At 35.2% G+C, this 18,486-nt stretch overlaps 1 protein-coding gene across 4 annotated transcripts in view; it reads right to left on the reverse strand.

Moving 5' to 3' along the window:
- Positions 1-15,796, reverse strand: part of LOC143392776 (interferon-induced very large GTPase 1-like) — a 39,891-nt gene extending 24,095 nt beyond the window's left edge. For 2 of the 4 annotated variants that reach the window (XR_013090406.1, XM_076846800.1), the window contains exons 1-2: positions 15,690-15,796; positions 14,715-14,768 (exon numbers count right to left, since the gene is read on the reverse strand). Coding sequence is in view for 1 of the 4 variants with exons in the window: in XM_076846800.1 (XP_076702915.1) it covers positions 14,715-14,760 (46 nt within the window). In the remaining 3 variants the exon portion in view is untranslated. Of the gene's footprint in view, positions 1-9,852; positions 9,878-14,714; positions 14,769-15,689 lie in introns of those variants that run through there. The other 2 variants (XM_076846801.1, XM_076846802.1) reach the window with 2 other exon arrangements.
- Between the last annotated feature and the right edge of the window lie 2,690 nt (positions 15,797-18,486).

Genomic DNA, 18,486 nt, shown 5'->3' on the forward strand with positions numbered 1-18,486 from the left:
AAGTTTCTAAAATTCATAATGATGAAGAAATTATCCCCATGGACACCAGTGAAATACAGATGAAAATCAAAAACTACTTTGAAAATATATACTCCAAAAATTGAAAATCATGAAGACATCGACAAATTTCTAGAGATATAAAACCTACCCAAATTGAATCAGGAGGACGTAGAAAATTTAAACAAATCAATTTCAAGCAATGAAACTGAAAAAAATAATCAAAGCCTACCAACAAAGAAAAGCCCAGGACCAAATGGCTTCTCAGTTGAGTTCTAAAAGACCTTCAAAAGGAGAAGTTACACCAGTACTCCTCAAATTATTCCATAAAATAGAAAAGGAGGAAATCCTTCCAAACTCATTCTATATCAAAACCAGCAAAGATACATCAAGAAAAGAAAACTTCAGGCTAATATTTTTGAAGAACATACATGCAAAAATTCTTAATAAAATCCTGACAAACCATATACAAAAACATGTGTGCCATGAGCAAGTGGTGTTCATTCCACAGATTCAAGTCTGGTTTAACATACTGAAATCAATAAATGTAATTCTTCACATAAATTGACTTAAAGACAAAATTCAAATGATTATCTCAATAGATGCAGAAAAAGCATTTGACAAAATTCAGCATCCATTCATGGTTAAAATACTAGAAAATCTAGGAATACTAGGGATATTCCTCAACATTGTAAAAGCTATATATACTAAATCCAAGGCCACCATCCTTCTAAATGGAGAAAAAATGAAAGCATTCCCTTTGAAACCTTGAATGAAACAGGGTAACACACTTTTATCACTCCTATTTAGCATAGTCTTTGAAAACCTAGCCAGAAAAATTAGACAAAAGAATGAAATTAAAGGTAATAAGTAGGAAAAGAAGAACTCAAATTATCCCTATTTTCCAACAACATGGATCTGTATTTAGGAGACCTAAAAATCTCCACCTAAAGACCTTCTGGAACTCAGAAATGAATTCAACAATGTAGCAGGATATAAAATTAACATTCATAAGTCAATTGCGTTCCTAAACACCAATGATGAATCAACAGAAAGAGAAATCAGGAAAATCAAAATAGCCTCAAAAAATTGGGGAATCAGTCTAACAAAAGAGGTTAAACATCTCTACAACCAAATCTACAGAACACTAAAAACAGGAATTGAGGAAGGCCTTAGAAAATGAAAGGACCTCCCATGTTCTAGGAAGAATTAATATTGCTAAAATGGTCATAACGTGATCCCTATTGAAATTCCAATGATACTATTCATAGAAACAGAAAAGGCAGTCATGAAATTTATTTGGAAAAATATAAGGCCAAGAAGGGCCAAAGGAATCCTTAGCGAGAAAAGTGACACAGTAGGCATCATGATATCAGACCTTGAATTATACTACAGAGCTATCATAATAAAACATCATGGTATTGGCACAAAAACAGATGTGATGACCAATAAAACAGAATAGAAGACACAGACCCATAACAACATAAGTACAGTTATTTCATATTAGAAAAAAGCACCATAAACATACAGAGAGAAAAAAATGAGCTCTTCAAAAAATGGTGCTGGGAGAACTGGAAAATAGTGTATATTGAAATTGAACTGCTCCCTCTCACCTTGTACAAAACTCAACTTAAAGTAGATCAGGGATGTAGATTTAAAGCAGGGAAGGAGATGTTCATAGACTAAAGACTATGTCCAAATCTCTACCATGTCATCTTAGGAACCAACTTCCTAAATAAGACTCATAAAAGCAAAAGAAGTAAAATGAAGAATCAATAAATAGGATAGTATCAAACTAAAAATCTTCTTTACCACATAGGAAACAATCAAGAATGTGAAGAGAGAGCCACAGAATGAGAGACAATCTTTATCACCTGCACCTCAGAGCATTAACCTGCTGGATATACAAAGAACTCAAAAACTTAACAAAAAAAAATAAAATAAAATAAGCAATCAATAAATGGGCTATGAAACTGAACAGGCACATCACAGCAGAAGAAATACAAATGGTCAAAAAATATATGAAGAAAATATTCAACATCTCCAGCAATTAGAGAAATAAAAATCAAAACTACACTGAAATTTCATCTCATCCCAGCCAGGATGGCAATTATCAAGAATAAAAGTGACAATAAATATTGTGAAGGATATAGGAAAGAATGTTCACTTATACATTGCTGGTGGGACTGCAAATTGGTACAACCACTATGGAAAGCAGTATGAGGATTCCTTGAGACTGAGCAGAGAAAGAACAATATAGCCATTAATGCTTATGTTTAGCTCTTGTTAAAGACTGAGTCCTTGGACTTTATGGAGCTTCCAAAGATCTCTAATGAGGATTATGTAAGGCATTTACTAGGTACTTCCAGAACACAGGTTAGTATATTTCTCAGAAGTTAGTTACCTTTATTGATAAGAAATGTACAAGGAACCCCTTTCCCTTGGCTAGAGTGTTTGGAAGGAAATCCTTTGTAATGACATAAAAAGCCAACTTTGTCAATTCTAAGAAAACTCTAATAACAAGGCACAGATTTACATTCTTGTTCAAGACCATATTTTTTTCACTGACCTGTCATCTAATTAACATACATATAAATTACTGTGTACATTTAAGAACTGTGTATGAGACACTCATCCAGAAAGTTTCTAAAGGTATAGTAAGTCATTCTTTACAGCCCTGTATGCCTCTGGTGCTGGGTTGTAGAAATCCAGATGAAGTAGAGACAGAAGTAATAGTAACATGGAAGAGAAGGAAAATGTTGTCAATACTACTGTTGTCCATAATGAGGGACTTATAAGCTGGAAGTAGACTGTTTTTCCCATATTTTTAAAGCTAGAAAAATTAAGACAATGTTTTAAACAAAGGTTTTTCCTCTTAGCTTTCCATCACACTTTGTTCTGCTATGGATATAGATTTAGAGCAGGGAAGGAGAGGTTCAGTCATGGAAAGGCTAAAATTTCAGCAATGTAGGAGAGGTGTTTAGAATTCTAATGCTCCCATAGCTGTGACTGATTCAACTAGTGCATTCATATATTAGAAAGTTGGGCTTGGTTTTAAGCCAATTTAGTGTTAAAAGACTAAGTTAATATTTCAGTGCAGTTGTTCTCAATCTTAATTTTTGCAAAATAAGCACCTGGACTTTTAAAAAATTTGGATTCCTAGCTCTATTTATGATTTATCTTGTTTTCTTTTTTGGTTTCTTTTCTTTTTCTTTTTTTTCTTTTCTTTCTTTTTTTTTTTTTTTTTTTTTTTTTTTTTGTACAGGGAATTGAACTCAGGTGCACTCAACCACTGAGCCACATCTCTAGTCCTATTTGTATTTTCTTTAGAGACAGGGTCTCACTGAGAGGCTTAACACCTCACTATTGCTGAGGCTGGCTTTGAAGTCTTTATCCTCCTGACTCAGCCTCCAGAGCCTCTGGAATTACAGGTGTGCACCATCGTGCCCAGCTTTTACCTATAGTTCTGACAGGAGATATCTAGCTATTGTTCAGGAGCTATAATTTTTGTAAACATCTCAAATCAGATTTGATAAAGGTTGCCAAATTGTCATTCTCATTTTGAAGGTGGTTATCATAAGGAGACATTTTTGATGGAGAAAATATGATAGTATAAAAAATAAAATTGCCATTCTGGATGAAGTGGGCTTGAAAACAACTCATTTGAGGCTAATTGCTGAAATATTTGCTGCCTGAACATGTGCATAAATACACATGAAGCTTCAAGTAGAATGCTAGAAGTTTAGCTGAGGGTTGTTCCAGAATTTAACATCAAAGGACAAAGAAACAGAAAGGGTGAAGTGTAAAGAGACATAAAACAGCACTTTTCCAAAAACATTGCCAAATTTGATTGACTGATTGTGAGGAGAGATCACTAAGAATATGGGTGAAAATAATCAAAGACACAAGGAATTGTTCCCAAACTTTTGTTGTTGTTGTTGTTGTTGAAGATACACACCAAATGTTGCACAGTATTAATAATAATTATTATTCTGCTTGAATAAGTGCTGGGAAAATTTTTATACTTTTATAATAAAGAGTAAAATAAATAAATTATGTTATTTATAGATAAGCATAAGGCAAACTGATATCTGCTTCTCCACAGCAACATTGAATATGTGATAGTAAAGCATTGCCTTTACAGTGCCTAAGGAATTTGATTTGGAGCCTAAGAGCACATACCAAACAAATTAATAAAGAAATAAAAAACTATTAGCATGAAAAATTTGTATGTAATATAAACATTGGAATAGAGTGTATTTAAAATTGCTGCTAGTTCAGTACAGGAGATGATATTTGATGAATGAGTACAATGTGTTTGGTGCTGGTGGTGGTGAGAGTAACTATGTGAATAGTTGATAATTATTTTTTAATGTATCAGATAACAATGGAAGGTAGCCATGACACAAAACAGGGAGATAATGACCTAAATAATGGGATGACAAAATAAAAATAAATCTCAGTCCCAAGAAGATAGGAAAGAAGAACAAATGCAAATAAAACAGTAAATCATGGAAACACAAAATAAAATAGCAGAAATAAGCCAGGAATTCCACCTCTAGTTATATTTCAAAATATACACATGGATCTCAAGACATATCCATGAGAATGTTTATGTAACACTCTGGAAACAACTCAAATGCCCAACAATATCCAAATGAGTCAAGAATTTATAATATATTCATACAATGAGATAGTATAGAAAAATGAAAATAAACATCACTGCTATACACAGAAATATAGATTAACCTCACAATATTAAGTTGCGAGGAAGAAGTCCAATATAAAAGAATATCTACGTAAATTGATAAAAAGTGGATAAAAATAACCTATAAAATTCCAATCTTCTCAGTGTCTCAGGCCCTAAAGAGAATCATTATTTAGCTTTTTCATCCTTCACACCTCACAATCAGATGTCACTTATTCATTAGTTTACATGTAATTTACATGCACATGATCCCTTCCTCATTTCCAGGCACTTTGCTAGACAATGGGGTTGGAGAAATAAGTAAGAAGTTGTCCAAGAGGGTTGTTAGAACTTACAGTGCACAGCATAGAGAGGAGGCTAGGGCATTAGGAAGGAACACAAAGCATTCATTGAGGCTTCTCTCACTTTAGCTTACCTCACTTTGTAAATACAGACAATATCTAAGATTTCTGGTCAGGCCTTTCTCCCCTTCAAATATTTCCACCTTAAAATGTAGGACTGTAATTAAGATTCATCTTTGTGTTCTTCCCTCTGGTACCCATGGAAGAAGTGTCTTTAACCTCCTGCTCCTAACCATCTCCCCTTGTGCCTTATTTTCTGTGTCTTAAGTCCAAGATATCTTGAGCATTGTACTTTCTTGGTTGCTTCAATTTGAACGAGAGAACATACTTAAATATTTTCATTCCACTTCAATGCAAATTCCTCCCTGGCTATAATTTTTTACCTTCTTCATGTTTATATATATATATATATATATATATATATATATATATATATATATATATATATATGCTGGAAATGAGAATGTCTCTCTCAACAAATGCTTGTTGGTGTAATGAAAGGATAAATGTATCACATCCACTGATTATTTAATCTTACTCCTGACCAGAGATTTAGCAAAGAGATACTAAAAAATTCAGGAATCTATTTCACACATACTTATCGAGGGCTTCCATATACTGGTAGATGTTCTTAGTGTTGTGGGTTAATTGATAAATAAGACAGACTAGATCCCTATCCTTAGAGAGTTTATATATTAACAGGGGGTAAGTAGACCCTTTTAATATATAAAATAATTGTTTAATCATGAGTAAACACATGAATAAACAAAATAATTTCAGAATGTTTTAAGTGTAAGCAAGGAATAAGTATGTTATGGGCTATAAATAGCTTGAGGCTGCTTTAGATTATGTGATCAGGGAACACGGCTTTGAAGAGTTCTCTTCTCTTGCTAATTATGTGGTGCTTTATGCTCTCCTGCCTTTTGTAGTTTCTATTAAATTTTATCTTGCTTCTTGTTGTCTAATCCTTTCTGAATTCTTATCATTTCTCTGGATTAGTAGTGTCTCTCAGGACTTATCTGTATAGAATAATTTATTCTAGAAACTCATCCTAAATTTCCAGCTGTCATTCTTTAGACAAATTTTTTTTCTAGAAATATTCCCAACTTCCAAGTGATCATATTTTTAGACTCTCCATGTGTGCAAGATAATACATTATTTATTTATCTGTGCATGGCCAGTTCTATCCATCATCCACAAAAGACTGAGTTTCATTCATTTTTATGAATTATTCCATTGTATATACATATCATCTGTTCTTTGTCTATTATTCCCTGATGAGCACTTAACAAAGAGTTAAAGGAAATTGGGATAATTATGTCTCCTAAAATAGTGAATACCTATAAAGAGGTATAAAATTATATAAAGGCCCACAACAGAAATTCCAGAGCTTCACATGCAATAAAATAAATGAAAGATTTACAAAGACTTTCAAAAGTAAACTTAAGCTGACAGAAGAAAAATCAGAGAATTTTACTAGAGGTTAATTGAACTTATCCAGTCTGAGGACAACTAGATAATAAAGAATAAGGATCAATAAAGAGAGACTATAAGATCTGTGGGGCACCATCAATCATACCATTGAATATATATTGGAAGCTTCAGAAGGAGAGAAGTGTGTGGGGGAGAGAAAGGAGCTTTCATGGTTTGGAAAGAGTTTAGGTGTCACCAGGTGTCCATGGGATTGGAAGGATAGTATTTCAGGTGGTAGTAATGGGAGGTGCTATTGAACTTTAAAGGAGCAGAGTCTAGTGGAATGTTCTTAGGTCATTATGGGCAAATCTTCAAAATGGACCATGGTAGTTTCCATGAAACCCTGTTTAATTCTCTTAAGAGTCACAAATGCTTATGGTTGTTCCCTTCTCTCTCTGCTCTCTGGTTCAAGATGGAACTCCTTGCTCCTTCACACAGTCCTGACATCTGCCTCCACCAGCATACAGATGCCTCCAAAATTGTGACTTAAATCAACAACTCACTTCTTTATGAAGTTCACTAATGCAGGTGTTTTATTAGGGTAAGAAAATGTGGACTGGGGTTGGGGTTGTGGCTCAGCGGTAGAGTGCTTGCCTTGCATGTGTGAGGCACTGAGTTCGATCCTCAGCACTACATAAGTAAATAAAATAAAAATCTATTTTAAAAAAAGAAAAAGAAAATGTGGACTAATATAAAAATTGGTATTGAAAAAATGGGAAACCAAATGGTCAAATATACAGAAAAATATCAAAATGACTGAAATAAGCCTTTGACCATTGATTAAAATAAAAAAGATTAACTCTTCCATCAAAAGGCAGAGATTGACAAAATGGACAAAATATTTCAAAATATTAGAACATAATTATACACTGTCTTTGGGAGACTCATTTAGATTCAAACACAAATAAATCAAAAAAGCCAAAACACAAAAGAAAAGATATTCCAAGCCAATGGTATCCAAATGAGAGCTGCAATGACTATCCCCAAATCAGAAAAAAACAGATAGTAAATAAAAATTGTTTCTAGAGACAAATAAGGACACTAAATAGTGTTAAAATGTCAATCCATTAATAAGATAAAATAATTATACATGTCTAATTAGAGATCTCTAAAATACATGGAGCAAAAATTGAGAGTATAGAAGGGAGAAATAGTTCTATAATAATAAGACAAGGTTTTAATATTCCATTTTTAATTGTTTTTCGTTTTTAGTGCTTTATAATTATACACAGCAGTGGACTTCATCATTAGAAATTTTTACATGCAAGTAACACAGTTTGGTCAATTTCATTCCCCAGTCCTTCTGCTTTCCCTTCAATGTTCCACTTTTGATAATAGATACAGCTAGATATTAGATTAAAAATACAGAGCTTGTACAACACTATAAACTCACTAGACCTTGACAGGAGCTGCCACATAGGAACCCAGAGCCCCTTAGTCTTGAGCAATGAGAATGTGGAGATGTGGCAAGCCAGCCATGGGCTGTGTGTGTGTGTGAACTATGCACTGAGCATACAAGGTGGACTGAACCCACATTGTCCCCTGGGCAGATGACTCTGTGCATCTTTTTTCTCACTCTGCCTATGATTCCCACTCAGCACGTGAAATGGGCATGGCCTTCCTAGATGTCAGTCAATCTGCTGACAGCAAGACATCACAAAGCTAGACTCAACCCCCTGAAGCCTGACCCCTTGCTTCATTTGAATGGTTTCTTCCCAATAAAAGGGTTCAGCATGTGCCCCTTGCTCTCTTTTCTTCTCTGCCTTAGACCCCTTGTGGGAACTGCAGCTAAGGAGCAGTCACTGAACCTAAAGAAAAGGTACCTTCTGTCTCGGTGTCTTTATTTATTCCCCAAATTAACTTGGAATGACCCTGACTGGTTTAACTGTGTGACACAGTAAGACGTGACATTTATATACAGAACATTCCATCCAACTACATCAGAACACACATTCTTCTTTCGTATACACATTCTACTGATGGAACATTTTCCATAATAGACTATTTGGTAAGCCATAAAACAAGTGTCAATAAAAATAAGAAGGTTGAAGTCATAAACTGTATCTGCTCTGACTACAGTGGAATGAAACTATAAATCAGAAACCAAAAGAAAGCTAGAATACAAAATATGTGGCAGTTTAATAATACCTCCTTAAATTAGAATTACTGTCAAAATGACCATACTATCCAAAGTGTTATATAGAGTTAATGCAATGCCCACCAATGATTTTCCTCATAAAACTTGAGAAATATCAATGATTTTCCTCACAAAACTAGAAAAAAAGGGCCTAAAATTAATCTGGAAGAAATAGGAGACCCAGAGTAGCTAAAGCAATCCTGGGCAGGAGAGTGATGCTGAAGGGAACACAATGCCAGATCTCACATTACACTACACAGCTAGAGTGCCAAAACCAGCATGCAATTGGCACCAAATCAGATATGAATACCAATGGATTAGAAGACATACAGACAAAACCATGTAGATATAGTCATCTGACACTCAACAAAGGTGCCAAAAACATACATTGGAGAGAAGATAGACTTTTTAACAAATGGTACTGGAAAACTGGATATCCATATATAGGAGAAGGAAACTAGGTCCCTGTCTTTCACGCTGCACAAAAATCAACTCAAAGTGGATCAAAGACCAAGGAATTAAACCAGAAACTTTGCAAATGCTAGAAGAAAACAGAATTAAAACTTGAACATATTTGTTATAGGCACCAACTTCCTTAATGAAACTTCTGAAGCATAAAAAATAAAACCAAGAATCAATTTCAGGAATGGCATTATATCACAGCAAAGGAAATAAATAAGAATATGAACTAAGAGCCTACAGAATGAGAAATTTTTGCCAGCTATTCCTCCAACAGGGTATTCATATCCAGAATATACAGATAACTCAAAAAGCTTAACACCAAAAAACCCCACAAATAATATAATTAACAAATGAACAAAAGAACTAAACCAATATTTCTCAAAACTGGCAACAAATATATGAAAAAAAATGTTCATCATCCCTATCAATCAGGAAAACACAAATCAGAATTACACTGACACTTACTTCAGTCAGAATGGCAATTATCAAGAATAAAAATAATAATAAATTCTGGTAAAAATATGGAGAAAATGATACATTCATATATTGTTGATGGGACTGCAAGTTAGCACAGAAACTCTGAAAAGTACTATGAAAAGCCCTCAAAAACTCAGGAATGGTTGCTGTCATATGTACCTAATTTAAATAAATTAATTAATAATTAAAAACAACACTATTCTAGAAAAGCAAACCATAACGGATTTATTTGAAAAACTTAGCTGCCTTCAAAGTACCACTGTTGTAGGAAGCACAGGAAGCCAGATTTCTAAGGCAAACATTCCTCCTTCCTTTCTTGGCTAATGCTCTTCCAGGATCCAACAAGTAAAAGCAAAGATCGCAGCAATGGAGAAAGTGGAATCTGTTTACTGCCTAGAAATAAGACAAGAACAAGTTAATTCTGTCTTTAAAAATGAAATAGGCCTGAAATGTAACTCAGAGGTACAGCACTTGCCTAATTCGTAAGACCCTGGGTTTGATCTCCAGTACTGCAAACAAACAGAAAATGAAATCATGTGCATTTAAAAAAAATATTTGCACTGTGAGCCATTGTTCAGATCTCCCACCAATCTAAATAAACTATTATTATTATAAACTTAAAAAAATAAATAAGAAAAAATCCATGAAGTTGTGATCTTCTTTGTTTCATATCTTCTTATTCATATAATCAAATACTCTTAAATTGGTAGTAGAATAACAAATTTATAGTTTAATAAATAAATAAATTCATTAATAATTAAAAAAAAAAAACTCAGGAATGGAAACACCATATGACCCAGTTATCCTACTCCTTGGTATTTCTCCAAAAGAACTAAAGTAAGCATATAATAGTGATGCAGCCACATGAGTGGTTATAGCAGAACAATTCATCATAGCTAAATATGGAACCAGCCAGGGTGTCCATCAACAGATGAATAGATAAAAACAATGTGGTACAAATATACTATGTATATTCACTCAATCATAAAGAAGAATGAAATTATGGCATTTTCTAGTAAATGGATGAAACTGGAGAACATCCTGCTGAGGAAAATAAGCCAGACTCAGATAGTAAAGGGTGGAATGTTTTCTCTGTTGACAGAATCTACACTAAATAAGGAAAAGAGTGGGGAAACCCCAAGAAAAATAGAAGGAAGTGCAGTGAAGTAGAGGAAGAAGATTTTAGGGGAGATAGGAGAGAAGAAAAAAGGAATTACAGAAAAAATAATTGTCCAAATTATGCTACTTACATACATGAATATACCACAGTGAATTTCACCTTTATGTATAATAACAAAGCAATAATTTAAGAACACGATAAATAAATCGAATAAAGATCCATAGAGTAGAGAAAAAGGCAAAGGGGGAGAGATAAGGGGAGGAAAAAGAGAAGTACTAGGATGGAAAATTATATTCCATGCTTCTGTATTTAAATCAAAATGAATCCCAATATTATGTGAAACTATAATGCACTAGTCAAAAAAGAAATATTTTTTAAAGTGCAAATTACATTGAAATTGAGACAATCCTTTGGGATGATTATAAATTAAAATGCAACAGTCAAATTTTAGGAGATGGAGTGAAATCAATGCTCAGCGGGGATTTTGGAGCTATGAATTTCTAAATCATAAAAAAGGAAAGATTTCAATCAATAACATATTTTCATACCTTAAGGAAATAGAAACAGAAACAGAAACTGAACTCAAAGACTGCAGAAAGAAGAAAATAATAAAGATTAATGTGGAGATAAATGAAATAGAGAATAGAAAGACAATGGAGCAAACTGGCACAGTCAAAATTTAGCTTTATGTAAGGACAACTGGATATTCACATGCCAAAGAATAAAGTCAGAGCCCCACCTCACATGACATACGAAAATTAATCCAAGTGGATCAAAGACATCAATGTAAGAGATAAAAACATAAAACCCTTTTAAGAAAATGGGTAAATCTTTATGACCTTAGATTCAACACTGGATTCTTACATGGCACCAAAAGCCAAGGGGGTTGGGGATAGAAAGAGGACTTATCAAAATTAAAAACCTTGTGTGTCAAACACATGATCAAGAAAATGGAAGTCAATCCAAAGGATGGAAGAACATATTTGCCTGATATATATATATATATATATATATATCAGGCAAATATGTTCTATATATATATATATATATATATATATATATATATATATATATTGATTTAATGCATAGAATATCGAATGAACTCTTACAACTCATAACTATAAAGATAACTATAAAAACAGGCATATGATTGCAGAGATATTTCTCCTAAAAAATATACGAATAGCCAAAAGCCCATTAAATGATGTATAATGTCATTAGTCATTTGGAAAATGCAAATTAATTACACACTGAATATTTTACATCCACTAGGATAGGTATAACAACAGAGGAAGACTAACAAACGCTGGAAAGGGCCTGCAGAAAGTGAATCATTATTGGTGGGAAGGTGCAATGGCACAGCTATCATAAAAAGCAGTTTTGCAATTTCTTAGAAAAGATTAATAGTGAATTATTATATGGCCTAGGAATTCTAATGAGAAGTGTACCCCAAAAATTGAAAATAAAGGTTAAAAATATGTATACACAAGTGTTCGTAGTGGTAGTAGCCAAAAGGATGAAGATAACCCAAATGTCCGCTAATGAATGCATTAATAAGATGTGGCACATTCATGCAATGGAACATAATAAACCTTGAAAGGATATTCTGATACAGTCACAGTGTGGATGAACTTTGAAAACATTATGCTAAGTGAAAGGAACCATACAGAAAAAGTGAAATATTGTGTCATTCCCTTATAAGAATATTCAAAATACATAAATTCATAGATTTGAAGGCAGATTGGTGGCTGCCAAGATCTATGGGAGGTAGAAATGGGAAGAAATTGCTTAATGGGCTTGGGGTTGTCTTTGAGGATAATGAAATTAGCTTGAAACTTGAAAGAGGAGCTTGTTCTATAACACTGTGAATGTACTAAATGCTAATGGACAATATAATTTAAAATGGTTATCTTGATATTATGAGAAATTCACCTTAATAAAAAAGAAATCATGTACATTTCAAATTAAATAAAGTGTATTAAAATAAAAAAAGTACAACTGAGAAACTGACCAGTTTCTAAATTATTGTATTAAATTGTACTATTATTCATGCTCGAGAGCCCACTTTTGTCCATCTTATATGTACAGGGTACATACTACATAATGATGAGTTACTATGCATCTCTTCCCAACTTTCTGTTGGATTAGGTAACTTTCAATTGGCCACATAGGATATATTTATATAATGGAAATTGGAAAATACTGTAACCAGGAATTATGGGCTGGTAGTACAGCTCAGTGGTACTTACCTAGCATGCCCTGGGTTTGATCCCCACAAATGACAAAATTCCAAACCAGGAGTTTTCCTCTTCTGAGAGTTGTTAAACATTTGCTACACACCATGGATTGTAACTTTCATGGTCTTGTCTGCTTTCCTTAGACCATTAACTGTGATCTCAGAGATCATAGATTATTCAGCTTTCAGTTTGGAGGACAGAAAGCAGTTTCTGGCCAAGATTGGGCATGTTCAAGAATCATAGAATGTGCTCTGTAAACTTTTCTGTCTCTTCATTCCCCGTTTTCTTTTTTTTCCTTTTGTCTTTTATTCAGCGTTATTATTTTGAAATTTATCTGTACTATTGTTTACATCAGTAGTTTAGTAAGCTACTCATTTCCTGTTTTCTAGTTGAAGTTCCTTTGAAAGAATTCTATCTGTATTCTGAATAAATTAAGGGAATTTGTCTACACATTTTTTTTCTAGGAGAAGAACAATGACCAATGATTCAAGAAGCCATCCCCAGCTTGGACTAAAAGACATTTAGAACTGTGGATCAGAGAGGGAATGATAGCTGTGATGACTGCTCTCTTCCCTCAGGAGGTTCTCTCAGATTTTTCTTAAAGTTAATAATCAACTATGGAGGAATAATTTCTTTCTAGGCCCCTTCTAAAAACCAACTTTCTTCCTGCGCTACATAGGAAATATAGAAAATATTTCATGAACACTTATTTTATTATCATTATAAAATAATTCTGCTCAAACTTTTACTTCATTTTTTACTAGTAAATTATAAGCATTAATAAGGCCTGATTTTTTATGCTGTATAATAAAATCACAGTGTTGTATTAAAAATGTATGTCTTAAAGAAAAATCTCTAGATATAGATTCTTAGAAAAATGGAGATTTCCTCTTTCCTTATATTTACAGAGAAATTTGTCTGACTAGAAATATGTCAGGAATAACAACAATGAATATTATTCTTATTCCTATGATCCAATCTGTGAATATTTGTAAGTATTAACTTTCTGGTTTCTGTTAATATAAACTGTAAAGCAGGAAATCTGGCAATATTGAAAAGAGAAGGCAAAAATATTCTTTGTCATTTGTCTCAAAACCATGACTTATCTAGTTGGATTGGCAACTGAGATTTTTGTAACAGGTATGATATGACAATATTTTGCTAAAACCTCAAAAATATCAAAATATCAGAGTAATCTGGTATACAACGAACTCTTTCAAGAGACTAAGAGTTTGGCACGGAGCTATCAATCAAACCAGATGGTCCCACAGGAAGTTTTAGGATACCATCCTTCACAAAAACTCCCTCAAGGCCAACGTATAGGAGAATTTATGTTAAAACCGCCTATGGATGTGGTTTGTGTCTCATGGAGTGGGGCTCCAGTGAAATATAACAGAAGTACTTGAGAATATTAGTGTAAGGGGACAGATAGATGAGAATGGTGGGACACCAGTTAGGAGAATAATTGAATAAAATGGGCCCATGGTGCTGACCGCACCCAGCACAAGCTTTCTTAGCCAAAAATCAAACTGCCTGCAGCTTCACCTGGCCTGAGTGGACAGGATATGACACATTCCTCAGCAAACCGAGACAGGGGATGAAGATCAGGCAATCAGTGTAGTTAATGAATGGTAGGGGTCCAGAGAGGGTGAGGATTGGTTATTAAACAGAGGACAATGGATTGTCAGCCTCTATGATTAAGCTCGTGGGCAGTCTGCATTGCTAACAACTAACCCCCAATTGCCTGTTCCCAGGCACTTACACTGTAAGGGTTCTGTGTTTGGGATTGCGGTCTCTGATGACTTCATGGCAGCTCCTGAAAATAAAGAAACTCTCTTGTTGGACAACCACAATGTTTCACCAAGCTCCACTGCACCTGAACCTGTCCACAGATCAGTAGCTTTAAACAATGAATTTTCTTGTGAGCTACACAAAGCTCCTAACATTGCACATTGCAACTATAGCATGTAACTCAGGAATTAACTGCATAATGTTGCTAACTCTGTAACCTGCCTAATGACACAATGAACAATAATGTACTACTGAGCCAGTGACCCCTATGTAGCCTATTGATATAAATAAAGCTGGCAGCTTGGGCAAGGGGCCATTCTGTCATTCTGCCTCTGCAACTTGCTTCTGTCTCCTTTTGATTTCTTTAGAGCTTTTAAATTCTTTACATTATACGGAGAAAAGAGAGAAGGCAATGATTTAAAGGGAGATTCTGAGGTCTATGAAAGAGCAACACATGTCCAGCTCTGGGGCACTTCTCTTAGAAGTATGTCTCTATCCCTTTATAAAATAAAACTTTCTTTCTACACTTGTCTTGGCATTTCTTAGGTGTTTAATCTTCAACACCAAGGAACAGGGACATTTTTCTGATCTCCAAGACCCAAATCATCAGTACAACAGATAGCCTGCCAGCTTGAATGACACAGTGAGTACAAAATAAAAGGAGGCTGTTATATTCCCTCACCCCCATCCCCAAATTCTATCTGTAGGAAGCAACCTGATAAAACTGCTCAACTCTGAACTTTTACTATGCTTCACGAGAAAGGAAGGATGACTCAGAGGGCAGAACCAAGAATGCAGGAAGCAGAAGCAAAAAGCATTATCACCCTTGAATCTGGAAACCTAATCAAGAACTCCAACTGCCATTTCCCATCTGAATATTAGAACCATCATGGTCTGTTGTTACATCTCTCTGTCCACCCTGTTTCTCAACTTCTTGTTCACCTACTTGTGTCCTTAAGGCCAAAAGCCTGTCTTCACGTTGCTCCAGAGAAAAGTGCACAGCCAAGAGCAGCTTCCTTCACACAGGGTGGGACCGCAGAGCATTCATAGCTGCAGGCAGTTCTGGTTTCTTAGTGTGAGACCGGTTTGAATTTAACCTCAGATCAGGGCACCTCCCCTTCTCTTTCCTGTTGTGTGTGGTTCTCTCATAGCCTTTGTTTATTTCTTTTGTTCTGGAAAAGAACTTGAAACATATGAATGTTCAAGCAATGTGTGATGATTGTACAAGGAAACTAGTGTATCTGACTGTGGGAGTTCTGTGTTTGGGATTGGGGTCTCCAACAAACTTCATGATTGTGACATGCTTGGTAACTAAGAAGTTTCTGTGCAAAGACATAGAATGCCTGGCTGCTAGGATGTACCTGGCTACTGGGAAACTTCTGTGCAAAAGCATGGGATGCCCAACTGCCATAGCAATGTTCTTCACAAGTTTCCCTGTTTCCCAGCCTTGGAATGCGCATTAGTTTTTCCTTCTTCTGGCTACTAGGATAACTATGCAGGTGCACTGTCTGGCCTCCTTAGCAAGTCCTTGGAGAGAAGGGGCTCTGTGTTTGTACTAACCTGGACCTTATCTCAGTTAGCTAACACTCAGGGTTAAAAGGATGTAGTCATGGTAACAGTGGTAGGTAACTTAATTTTTGAGTTAATAAACTCGGCAGGGGGAAGGGGCAGACACTTTTCACTTCACTTTTACACTTCTTTACTTCTTCTCACCACCGTACTCCACCTTTTCTGCCTGCTTCTATCAGGTCTATGTCTGTTCTTTTGTTCATCTCTTGACAGGTTTTCTTGACAGGTATTCTTTACATCTGACCTGGTTTTCACATGTGTCTTTGGGGATGACAAAGGCTATTCTAATGAATTGCTGTAAAGAACACAAGGGGCATAAGTCTTTGACTCAGTGTATTACCAGTAAGACTGATCTTTCTCTGAGTGGGAGCATAGGCATTATCTAATGAGCAAGAGTTTTAGGATTAGTCAAAGTCTGATCCTGGTGATACTGTAAGTTATCGAGTTCTGCTCCCTCACATTTTGAAATGTAACCTTAGAGAAGCACGCCAAAGCAAGCATATAAAGCAGAGTTTATTTAAAAAGGGGGGACTGCTTCCAGTGGGGAGAAGGAGGCCATAGCTGGTATCCTGGTATGCCATTTCTGGTATGTCCTAGGCTTCCTTTGTTTCCCTGCTCTCTTCCCTTATCTTTTTCTTTCCTGTGTACATGATTAGGTCCAGGAGATACTTGGTGGGATGGCCAAAAGGTGAGAAGCAGATGGGCTGGAGGGGCCAATTTGGCATGATCTGGGCAAGAAGGGGACATAATTAACAACTCCTTGTAGGGAGGGACAATCCCTGGGACAGGTTACCTTAGCAACAGGTTAGAGCAGGGGCTGTTTATCTTGATCAGGGTGGAGGAAGGGACCTGAAGGAATTAACATTTCAATCCCTCCTTTCTTTTTTTTTTTTTAATTAATTTTTATTGTAGGTTGTTCAAAACATTACATAGTTCTTGATATATCATATTTCACACTTTGATTCTCTGGATCCCACCCTTGCCTATCTGTCTACTTCTGGCTTCACTAGGATTCAACAGCTACTAACTAGTGAGGGAGTTCAAAATATCTCACACCAAATATATTTCTGCTTAAGTTGGTGATTCAGAGAGACTACCAACCTCTTAGACAAAAGAAGACTCTGGAAAGATTTCTTTTGTAAAAAGAAATATGTATCTGTATACACTAGTAAAGTACACAGTGCATGCTATAGAAGCTTTCTACTTGATATCCTTTACCTACCTAAGAAAGGTATTTTCATAGGAAGAAGACATTGAGAGATTACCCCAGGTGGCTGCTATCTAGGAAATTTCACTTGCATGAAAAGATAACACTGGGCTCCTCCTTTCTTGTCCTTCTAATGTCTGTGCCAGCCTCCCTCCCAGAAATCCAGCACCTATACCTTTGTTTAGAAATTTCATGCATTTGTCCTCTTTTGGTCTCCTACTTTGGTAGGAGCTTAAGCACATTAATAATTCATAGGCATTTTTCCCCTCACGGTATGTTCATTGTGAGTTTGTTTTGGTGACTAAACTTATTAAAACCTTTGGAGGAACAAGAGTAATTTAAATCTTCCTTACACTACCTCTTTGTAGGAGAAGGGCAACCTAAGTAATGAGAAGCAGCTAAATGGTGGATGAATTTGTTAGTGGTGGTACTATTACCAATGTTAATAACTGTTGTGAGGACAAAAGAAGATGACATAGGTGACTCTCCCCTAATGATTTGCATAAAGTAGTGTTCAAATGTGAATTCTTTTCTCCCCAGCATATAATCAACTTTGAGGATCAAATGTGTCACAAGAGGAGGTATTGGAGGGAATCTCTCCAGTTCTAATATTTTATGAGTTTAATTTGAACCTCTGAGACTTTCCCTGTGAGTGACTGCCAGCATCTTAGAGTTTGGAGGCTTAGGAAAAGTCTTTCCCAAAAGATGGTTTATTTGGGTCTGCTGAACAAGGTGATGTAAAGGGAGAAGCTCTCTCTGGAATTCTTTTTATCTGCATGAAAATCAGACTGCAAAGGGGAACAATTGCCTTTATCACCACCCTGAATTCCCCTTGTCAATCTCAAAGAGGACTGAGATATGAAACTACATTTGCATGAATTTCCCCTACAAGATTCTATTCCTTGGGCTTAATCAAAATTCAAAGTGATCATCCTAGAGATCAACTTTTCCACTAATAATAATGTAT

This window comes from Callospermophilus lateralis, chromosome 2, assembly GCF_048772815.1.
Source record: "Callospermophilus lateralis isolate mCalLat2 chromosome 2, mCalLat2.hap1, whole genome shotgun sequence".
In the NCBI taxonomy this organism is placed as follows: Eukaryota; Metazoa; Chordata; class Mammalia; order Rodentia; family Sciuridae; genus Callospermophilus; species Callospermophilus lateralis.